General features: G+C 35.6%; 2 protein-coding genes across 2 annotated transcripts; one reads left to right on the forward strand and one right to left on the reverse strand.

Moving 5' to 3' along the window:
• LOC110255239 (olfactory receptor 6C1-like) lies at positions 1,328-3,030 on the forward strand. Its single transcript, XM_003481604.2, has one exon. It carries the CDS (start codon positions 1,737-1,739, stop codon positions 2,673-2,675), a length of 939 nt encoding a protein of 312 aa, XP_003481652.2. The 5' UTR covers positions 1,328-1,736; the 3' UTR covers positions 2,676-3,030.
• On the reverse strand, positions 5,725-10,281 carry LOC100620469 (olfactory receptor 6C3-like). Its single transcript, XM_021091764.1, has one exon. It carries the CDS (start codon positions 6,910-6,912, stop codon positions 5,974-5,976), a length of 939 nt encoding a protein of 312 aa, XP_020947423.1. The 5' UTR covers positions 6,913-10,281; the 3' UTR covers positions 5,725-5,973.

Consider the following 11,716-nt stretch of genomic DNA (forward strand, 5'->3'; position numbering starts at 1 on the left):
TTCCCAGGCTAGGGGTCGAATCGGAGCTGTAGCCACCGGCCTACGCCAGAGCCACAGCAACGCGGGATCCGAGCCGCGTCTGCAACCTACACCACAGCTCATGGCAACGCCGGATCGTTAACCCACTGAGCAAGGGCAGGGACCGAACCCGCGACCTCATGGTTCCTAGTCGGATTCGTTAACCACTGCGCCACGACGGGAACTCCTCGTAGATAACTTTTAAAATAAATGCATTATTACTGTTATTTGGGAAGAAAAATAAAAGGTTTTCATTGCTATTACATGGATTACTCCAATACACTGAAAAAACAGAGCTCCTACTAAGTGAAAGCTGATGTGGGATAAAAGGAAAAACATAAAAATGTTACATGGGGGAGTTCTCTTGTGGTGCAGTGACTTAAGGATTCAGCTGTTTTCACTGTGGAGGCTTGGGTTGCTGCTATGGTATGGGTTCAGTCCCTGGTCTGGGAACTTCCACATGCCACGGGTGTGGCCAAAATAAATGACATGAGATAGAAAGCCTGTGTGTGTGTGTGTGTTTGTGTGTGTGTGTGTGTGTGTGTGTGTGTGTGTGTGTGTGTGTGTGTGTTGTGTGAACAAAGAGAAGGAGGGACAGGTGGGGAGAGAGAGAATACTATGATTTAGAGGGCATACATTTTCCAGAAACACATGGTCTCTGAAGGATAATGTCTGATTTTAGGTATTTGTGCAATTTGGTTTCCTTGGTGCATGACATAGATCCAATCTACTAAATGTCCACTCTGCCTCCTCTCTACTCTGGACTCTCTAATACCTGAAAACATTATGGTAATGAACCCATCATCTGTGGCTTCAGATGAGGACTAGGAAGGTGGGAAGGTGAATGAGTCAGAGGGAAGCATCGAAATCTGTCGCATGGTTAGATTTCATTCCAACGACTTTCATGTTGGACACATACCTATCTGAATGACCATTTTCCTGACGTATTTGGCTTTTCTATTCTATACTATCAAATTATAATACAAGAAATTAGATGATAGACTAGGATGATATGATTTAACTGGGGATGCAGAAAATGAGTTTTCCAATGGAAAGGACTTCCTTTAGGGAAAGCATTTTAAAAGTCAAAGGAGGGAGAGTACCCAATGTGGCTCAATGGAAATGAATATGACTAGCATCCGTGAGGACTCAGGTACCACCCCTGGCTTTGCTTCTTGGGTTAAGGATCAGGCGTTGCCCTGAGCTGTGGCGTAGGTCACAGACATGGCTCGGATCTGACATTGCTGTCGTTGTGGTGTAGGCTAGCAACTACTGCTCTGATTCAATCCCTAGCCTCGGAACCTCCATATGCCTCAGGTGCAGCCCTAAAAAGACAAAACAAACAAACAAAAAGTCAACAGGAGGCATTTCTACTCCAGTATTCCTGATGTTTTAAAAAAGCCTAGGTTAAAATCCTTGTTCTTCCCATTTACTGTGTGTCATTTGGATAAGATTTAAAAAAATCTTTTTAGCCTGGTTCCAATCTGTTAAGATAGGGATCTTATAAAGAAAAACTGTATGTAAAACGCAGAGCCTGGAAAAAATTCCTTTAAATAACTTTATCTTCATTAGGTTGTTTTAAAATTTCTCAGGCTAAATTAGTATGGCATCATATGTTTATTGCAGGGATAAATTCCTGTGCTATACATGGATAATCCCCACTTTTTAAGTCCTTTTGTGTTTTCTCCTGAAGGTTACTCAAGAGAGGAAGAGCAAAAATGAGAAACTACACAGTAGTAACAGAGTTTATCCTCCTGGGACTGTCAGATGACCCACAGCTTCAGGTTGTGGTCTTTGTCTTTCTGCTCATCACCTACCTGCTCAGCATCACTGGGAACCTGACCATCATCACCCTGACCCTGCTGGATCCCCACCTCCAGACCCCCATGTATTTCTTCCTCAGAAACTTCTCCTTACTAGAGGTGTCATTCACAACTGTCACTATACCCAAGTTTCTGAGCACCATTATTTCAGGAGATAAAACTATTTCTTTTAATGACTGCATGGCTCAGTTATTTTTTTTCATTCTCTTGGGAGTCACTGAGTTTTATCTTTTGGCTGCCATGTCCTATGACCGTTATGTTGCCATCTGCAAACCTCTGCATTACTTGGCCATCATGAATCCTAGACTCTGCATATTGCTGGTCTTTGCTTCTTGGCTGGCTTCATTCTTAATCATATTCCCATTACTCATGCTGTTCATACAACTTGATTACTGTAAGTCCAATGCTGTGGACCATTTTACTTGTGATTATTTTCCCCTCTTGCAACTTTCCTGTTCAGACACCACATTCTTAGAGATGGTGGGTTTTTCCTGTGCTGTGTTTACTCTGATGTTCACTTTGGCTTTGATATTTCTGTCCTACATATATATCATCAGAACGATTGTGAGAATTCCTTCTACTAGTCAGAGGACAAAGGCCTTTTCCACGTGTTCTTCCCACATGATTGTCATCTCCATCTCTTATGGCAGCTGCATCTTCATGTACATTAATCCATCAGCTAAAGACAGGGTGTCTCTGAGCAAGGGAGTGGCCGTGCTAAACACCTCCGTAGCCCCCATGCTGAACCCCTTTATTTACAGCCTAAGGAATCAGCAGGTCAAGAGAGGCTTCATGGACTTGGCAAGGAAGGTTGAATTTTTCTCCAGGAAATGAAAAAGTTAAAGTGCTCTTTTGTATTTTAGAGGCATAATGAAGAGCAGTTAAATGAAAATTTGGGCTTTCAAAATACTTTAATTTCCACATAGCCTCCCTAGAGTTATTTTTCATTGCTTATACTTTTATTGCCAACAGGTTACCAAGGATATTTGCATATACATTTTTTCTTTTTTTCCATTCTAATTCTAATTCTTCTCATATAAGTTATTTTTCATTTTTTCCCATTCAAATTCCCTTCCTTCTCTCACACACGTTCCTTCTTTGGGCTGGTCTTTCCAGTCTGTAACTATGAGACTGGCCTCATTTCCTTCTCTGAAACTCTTCTGAATGCCAATTTTTTCACAGTAATTCTTAAAAAATTAGAAAGACAGAAAGTGGTACAGCAAGAGCACAAAAGAGAGAACTATGTTTTATGATTTCACCAGGAAACATTTTGTCTAGAAATTCAGGAATTAGTAAATCATGTTTAACATTACTTTTAGTTTAATACACAAAGACCTTAAATGTAATCTGATCATCATATCAGAATATTACTGGTACTATCCACTCCATAGTGTGGCCACTTAGTATGTGAAAAACAGTATAACTAGAATAAAGTAAGTATATACTCTCAAGAAGTAAAGAAATATTTCTCATTACTGACTGTTAAATTTCTGTGCCATATAATTTATCAATTCAAAAATCTATTATTGGAGTTCCCTTGTGGCACAACAGGTTAAGGATCCAGTGTTGTCACTACAGTGGCTTAGGTTGCTGCTGTGGTGCAGGTTCAGTCCCTGGCCCAGGAACTTCCACCTGCTGTGGGTGTGGCCCCCCAAAAATCTATTATGAATACATAGTTGCTTATGAAAAATGATTAAATAGCTCCCTTCCTTTTTGGGAACTCCAAAATTAACTTATATACCATAAAACTGTTTAAAAATCCTGAGGAAATAAATATTACTGGATACTAAATATGACTATATTTGCAGTGGTCAGTTGTATGTGTAAATAAATGCTTGATGTTAAGTTGGTCTTTTTGATCATCAATACTAAGGGCTTTTGTAACTTTCTCATATTTGTGGCTATTTTGAAATAATCACTTACACATACGATTTCTTTAATTTTCCGCTTAAAAGACAAGTCTTCTTAACATGAATAAAGAAGTTAACAATGGCAAAGTCTTTATATTAAATACATTTCTTTTCATTAGAAAAATCTTATGTTCATTCTATTTTAAATATTAGAGTAGGACATCTTCTAGAAAATGAAATCATCAGTATTTAGATGACAATCACACAATATCATGCAATTCTGGCCATGAACTTTTTTTTTTCTGTTTTCCATGAAGTCAAAAATTAAAATAATAATTAAGTTTATACTCAAATTCATCCTACATTAAAATACTCAAACTCATCCTAAATTTTTAACCATTTTTGGTAAGACTGCAATCATAATTCATTGAGCCAAATTCCTCATGACATTCATGTACTATGTTCAGTTGAGAGACTCATATCCATGATTTGCTGAGAAACAAACAAAACAACGTACAAAACAACACTGAGATTTCCAGTTTGCAGGGAGGTCTTGGCATTACTATTTGCTTCCTTCAGACTGAAACTATAAATTCTAAGCTTAATTGGAACATTTGAATATATTGAAATTTAGACTTGATTGCTGACTGTGAGTTCTTAATCACTCAGTAAATATATACTATACACTGCAGATAGGTATAGATAGGAGAATTAAAGGAACTGTAAAATTATTACAAAAGTTATGAGGAAATTTATGCTGGTATTATCAGATGAGTCAGCTCTCAAAAACTCTATAGACAAACTCCTTAATAGGTATTGTACATGTTTGGAATATATATGAGCATTTTGATTATCAATATCAGAGGTTAACAAAAACTTTTCAATAAAGGGCAATATATTGATAGTTTACGCTTTACAGGCTGTAGTTTCCCTGATGCAACTACTCAGCTCTCCCTTTGGGGTGTAACTGCAGCTATCAACAACCTTTCAATGAATGGAATGAGGTGTGTTCTAATAAAACTTATAATAAAAATAGGTTTTGAGCAAATTTGGGCCAGGAATCATAGTTTGCCCCCCCCCCATGTAAGACTTTTCCATAAACATTGACCTATATAGTATTTCTTATTTAATATAAAATAATATGATTAAAATGTGAAAATTTAATAATAGAGGTAAGATTCTTTTTAGAGTTTTATTGAAGACTATTTGATTTACAATGTGGTGATTGATATACATGTAAGATTTTAAAATTTAACTCAAACCTTTATTTTATTTATTATGAACATAAGTGAGGGAAAGCTTATAAAATATATCCAGAGAAAGTATAAAGATTTCTGCAGAAGAATAACAATCACAGGTGCCTCATAAAGTTGTTGGCAGGATTCAATGAGCCCATAAAGAGAAAATAATTACAATAAGTCTGGAATCTAGCAATCGCTGAAAAAAATTTTATCTTTTATACTTCTCCCTGTTTTTCTCCTTCTCATTACCATCAGCTATGTTATTAATAGTATAAAAAGTAGACTATAAATGACTTTCTAATCTTTTTTAAATATATAAGTAGATATTTATATTTTATTTCCAATCCTGTTGTGATTGTGGTAATTTGATTTCACAAAAATGACATAGAGAATCGAAATTTCCTGAAAATATTCATTTCTATTACCAGGTAAGAAGGAAAACTTCAGAAATTCACATCTATCCTCACACCCTTTACATCAAACTAAATAGCCTATGTCTCTTCAAAAACAAATCACTTCTGGGAGTTCCCGTCGTGGCGCAGTGGTTAACGAATCTGACTAGGAACCATGAGGTTTCGGGTTCAGTCCCTGCCCTTGCTCAGTGGGTTAACGATCCGGCGTTGCCATGAGCTGTAGCATAGGTTGCAGACGCGGCTCGGATCCGAGTTGCTGTGGCTCTGGCGTAGGCCGGTGGCTACAGCTCCGATTGGACCCCTCGCCTGGGAACCTCCATATGCCGCGGGAGCGGCCCAAGAAATAGCAAAAAGACAAAAAAAAAAAAAAAAAAAAATCACTTCTCAAAATCGTAACATTGACCTGTGTTTTATATGTCATCCAAATACTTTTGAGTAAAACAAATTATACAAATTCTGAAGCAATATTCAACTTTAACCAAGGTACTGGGTTCAAAGTGGGGGAAATTTTAATATGAGAATGGACACAGGGAAAAATATATAGCTATTGTGAAAGCAAGAGTTTTGAGAAAGTATGAATAATAGAAGCATTGACAAGAACTTTATTCTCTTAATGCCACAAATATTTTCATTTACTTGAAAAAAACATAATCTTTTGGATAGTATCTTTAAAGGCTTGCTTCACTTGCTGGTTCCTCAGGGTATATATAAATGGATTCATCATGGGAGGAACAGAAGTGTTCAGAATAGCTACTCCTTTGGTCAAGGACGCCTTTTCTTTTGCTGAAGGGTTGGCATACATGAATATGCAGCTCCCATAAGAGATGGAAATGACAATCATGTGAGAGGAGCATGTAGAAAATGCCTTTTTTCTCTGACTGGCAGAAGGCAGTTTCAGGATTGTCTTCATGATGAACACGTAGGATAGAAGGATCAATGCCAGGGTGAAAAGCAGAATCACTATGGCAGAGTAGAAACCAATCACTTCCAGGAGCCATGTGTCAGAGCAGGATAGTTGCAGGAGGGGGAAATAGTCACAAGCAAAGTGATCGATGATATTGGAGCCGCAATAATCTAACCGGAGAAAAAGAACAACTGGCGGGAAGATATTTAAGAATCCTGCCAGCCAAGTGAAAAAGACAAGCAGTGTGCAGACTCTTTTGCTCATGATGGTTGTATAATGCAGGGGTTTGCAGATTGCGACATAGCGATCATAGGACATGGCAGTTAGAAGATAAAATTCAGTGATTCCCATGAAGATGAAGAAAAACAACTGAGCTATACAATTACCGTATGAAATAGTTTTGTCTCTGGTGACAATTGTGCCCAAAAATCTAGGAATGCAGACAGCTGTGAAGGAAATTTCTAACACAGAGAAGTTCCTGAGGAAAAAATACATAGGGGTGTGTAGATGGGAGTCCACCAGGGTGAGAGTGATGATGGCCAAATTTCCCACGACACTTAATATATATGTGATAATTAAAAAGAGAAAAATCACAGTCTGAAGCTCTGGGTCATCTGAGAGGCCCAGAAGAATGAATTCTGTGGGTACTGTGTGGTTTTTCATTGCCAATCCTGTTTCTCCCTTGAGAACAGAAAATATGCATTCCCCTTATAGAACATAAAATAGTTTACATAGGTTTGAGGAAAGTATATAACATTTTTAAAGTATCTATGATGATAATGCATGAAATTTAAAAACATATTTGATCCTCTCCAGTAACTAATTTCCTTTTGACCTTTCATTCGAGTATTGAATATTATCTCGAGTTCAATACTGATCTCTCTTCTTTGAAAATACATCATCACAGGCCATGGACAAAATAAAAATCTTGTGATTACATTTAAATAGAGCTATTTCCTCTATAGTTTCTTTAAAATTAAGCTTAAACTTATTCTTTACAATATTTAGCTTCTTTTGTAAAAAATATGAAACTATTTTAATTGATTCTTCTCCTTTCCTTCAGTATGACAAAAACCGTATGGACCAGTATGGATTGTAGATATTCTAAATACAGTTTGAAAGCTTAACAGAGGCTACATAGGCCTACCTCCACAATTTTATTTTGAGAAACTGGGACACACATAGTTTAGGAAACTTTCACAAGTTTAAACCGCTAGTCAACATAGCAGTCACCTCACTTTAGAACATAAGTGTTTATCCATGGGAATGTTTTGTTGACATTCTCTCCAAATCATGTTTTTAAGGGTTTACTTGATGCTATCACTTTCCCACATTCTTTTTTGTTTTCCTTTTGGGATGAAAATGCCAGAAGAATAAGAAAAGGTAACTTCTGCTACTAAAATAAATAATTGCCTAGAAACAGTTTACTTCATACAATGTACAGTCATTTTTTGTTGTTGTTGTTGGGTGTTTTTTTTTTTTTTTAAACCATTGCTTTAGCAAATGAACAAGTGGAAGGTCAAAACATTTACCAGGAAGCAGATCTCCTTTAAATAGGGGATGTCTTTTTTTATGTCTTATTTCTATAACAGAGAACCATTTAACTGAGAAAAAAATTAATGAACAACTCAAGACATCGCTGTGCTGCTTCTTTAGAAGTTCATTAATAGTCTTCTTGGGAGTAAACAATCATTTGCTTTATAATATCAAAAGATTCATAAATTCACAAACACCACAAACACGTGCAAATAATACTTTAAAATATTTGAGTAAAATTGAATAATATATACTAAAACTGAATAAAAACAAATTTACTTCCTGGTTCCTCTTGATGATTTAGTTCATATTGAATCATCTAATTTGTCTCCATGTTTATATAATTTCAGAGCTGGTAAACTGAGTTAGCAGCTTACTTGGTTTCTATTGTATTCTCAAAACAAGTATGGTGATTTAACTTTGTCATGGCTCTCAAGGGTTATAATTCTCATTATACATTTGACCCATAATATCCTTGATTCCTGATTGTGTAAAATTGGGGGAACATTTTAATCATAATACGACTCATACTGGCTTTTTGCCTCTTACCCAAAAACTCAGCTACACCTACGTGGACCAATAAAGCATTCTTACATTCGCCCCTTTTCATATAATACAAAACACTATTTATTAAAACATTTTCTTTGTACTAATGCCAAGAGTTTAAATGAATTCTTTGTAAGTCTATGTTATATATCTATACAATTTTAGTAATATTATCCTATAAACACTGCTTCAAAAAATAGACAATAGGAATGTTCTTCTCTGAGTATGTCACACACATGGAGCTGGACTTATTTTATCTGTGTCTTTCTTGTTGTCTCAGGGGAATTCATTAAGAGTGTGAATGAGGCATCATTAAAAGATACAGGTGAATCTTTTTCATACATATGGATAAGAAAGCATAAGAAAGCAAATTAATTGAGGCGAATGAGTCAAATTCATGTGATATTGTCTGTGGAAATTCGATTTCGATTTAACTCTTCTATGATTGTATTTAAGGAATCCACATTTTTTTCTCCCAGAAATTCTGGACTTTTCATCAGGAGAGTTAGTGTGCTTATATCCTTTGAATGTTGACTTTATATCACAGAAATTGACAAACCCTACAAATCAGCCCCTCACCTCCACCCCTTAAAAGGCAGTTAGACATTTACCAGAATTGACTAATACTACCCATTTAAAAAGACATCTGCCATGCGTGTGTACTCAATAGATATTTCTGAATAAATAAGTACATTTAAATAATTTAAGTGTACAGTCAATTCCTGGTAGCCAATAAAATCTCAAAAACTGACTGCCACATGCATTACTCTTAAAGAATTTGATAAAAATATGAAAAAACTCTATTTGGATACAAAAATAAAAGCAAAGCCTCCCACCATGGCAGATTTCAAGCTACCAATGTGCCCTTGCAGAAGGCAGAGGTGAGGAGACACATCCACAACTGGCTCATGGAATGTGGTCTAGGCAGCTCCAGCACCATTTTGTCTTCAAAGTAGACAAAAATCCTGCTTCCATGGGGTGAAAATGTGAGAGATATAGACAGAAAGCATGAAGCTCATTGACTCGTAAGTTCCATTGTATTCCGCACATTAATAAGTATTTTGTAAAGGAAGAGAAACTGAAAAGCATTGGAAGTGAGGAGCTACTGTAATTTTAAATAAAATCATGTTGTTGCAAAGAAAGATGTTTTTTCCCCTTTTCCAATATTTTTAAACATATTTTTCTTATGCTAGTGCCCTGGACAGAACCTCCAGCAGAGTACTGAATAAAAGCAGAGACTTTTATCATTTTGGAACTGATTTCACCAAGGCAGTTAATACAGTTTAAAACATTAAGAATGATGCTTACTATAATTAAAATTATGAATATTTTCAAATATACACTAGGATAGAGAACTAGAGAAATAAGTTTCATGTACTGATCAAGTAGATTCAACATATATGAAGACTTTTTATATTTGCTTTACCTGTCTTTTTAAAAGTTTTTTTTTAATTTTAATATATTTTAAACCAGAATTTAAACAGCATACCATTTCACTCCTGTGTATCTTCAGTATGAATTACTAAAATGCATGTTTTGGGCTTTTTTTTTTCTTAACCAAGATGCAATTTCAAGGCTAGCAAATTTAACAACAACAACAAAAAACCTTTGGTATCATTTTTTTCCCTTGCACATGCTCATATATATCCAACTGTCCCAAAATATCAGGTTTTTTTGTTGACTTGTTCAAATTAAAGCCAAACAAGGAGCAAAAAGCATATCTACTTGTGATGATATATTCCGATCTTTCATACTACCGAAACAATGTTTTGTTCTATTTTACTAACAGACTTTCCAAAATCATGAGTTGACCATTGCATTTTATCAGAGGATGTGTGATTTGCTTTTTTTAACCTTTATTTTCTTCTTTAATATTTTAATGCAGTAAATTCCTCAAATAGATTTTCTAAAGATAAATTACCTTTGAGATAAAATCATATATAACAGGAAATGGTCATTTTTCTTATTTTTCTTAGTACTTTATCTTCTAATTTATGAGTCAAATTGCTGGTGATTTTTCACTTCTCATGTTATCTTTTGATACAGAGGACAACAAAGAAGTCCAAAAATGAGTTAGAAATGTTAACCTCAATATTTTATAAGACTGCTTTCATTCACGTTCCTAATAAAAAAATAGAAGTTGGAGTTAAATTTTAAAATCTTATATCTGTTGTTGAATTTTCAAATTTTAGTGAAATTACCTTATATTAAATGAGAAATAACATATGGTCAATGTTCACGGGAAAGTCTTGGATGGGGGTCTGGGGGCAAACTGATCCATGGGCCAAATTTGGCTCAGCACCTATTTTTATTAAAAGTTTAATTGGAAAACACTTAAGCCCCTTCATTTACACATTAGAGCTGCATTCACACTACAGAGGGGGAGTAGTAATTGCATCAGACACTACCGTTTGCAAAGTCTATATTATTAATATATTGCCCTTTACAGAAAGTTGGTTGACCTCTGATACTGATAATCAAAATGCTCATGCAGAGTCCAAACATTTATAATAACCACTAAGGAGGCTGTATATAGGGTTATTCAGAGAGGTGAATCGTATAATATCAAATTAAATTCCCGCATATCTTTTGTGATAATTTTACAATTCTTTTCATTCCCAGGTTTACACCTATCTGCACTTTCTGGTCTATTTTATTGAGTGATTAAGAACCCACAATTATCTATCAAGGCTAAATGACAATATTTTCAAATGTTTCCAGTTAAGCTTAGAAATGATAGTTTCACCATAAAGGAAGTAATTTCATGACATTCCTGCAAACTGGAAATCTCTTCAGTATTTTATTATAAGTTCTCATCTTTGCTTTTCGGCAGATTATAAATGAGTCTCTCAATTAAGTATAGTACATGAATATTAGGAAGAATTTGGCTCAACTAATCACAATTATAGGCTTTCTTTTTAAGAAAATTCGTTATAAAAATTTAGTATATTTTTGAGTGATCTTCTGTGTGTGTGTGTGTGTGTGTGTGTGTGTGCGTGCGCGCGCGCTTATTAGGGTTGCACCCGCAGCATTTGGAGGTTTATAGGCTAGGGATTGAATAGGATCTACAGCTGCAGGACACAACCACGGCCATACCATGTCAGATCCAAGCCATGTGCAACCTACACCACAGTGCAATGGCAATGCCATATCCTTAACCCACTGAGCAAGGCCAGGAATAGAACCCTCAACCTCGTGGTTCCTGGTCAGATTCATTTCTGCTGTGCCACAACAGGAACTCCTATAATCTTCATTATTATTTCAGTTTTTTACTTCATGGAAAACAGAAAAATAACACTTCAGGGCCAGAACTACATGATCTTCCATGATCATTATATAAATTAAAATAATAAGCACATTTTCCAATACAATGCCATACTATAAC

The sequence above is a fragment of the Sus scrofa genome, chromosome 5, assembly GCF_000003025.6.
Source record: "Sus scrofa isolate TJ Tabasco breed Duroc chromosome 5, Sscrofa11.1, whole genome shotgun sequence".
NCBI classification, from domain to species: domain Eukaryota; kingdom Metazoa; phylum Chordata; class Mammalia; order Artiodactyla; family Suidae; genus Sus; species Sus scrofa.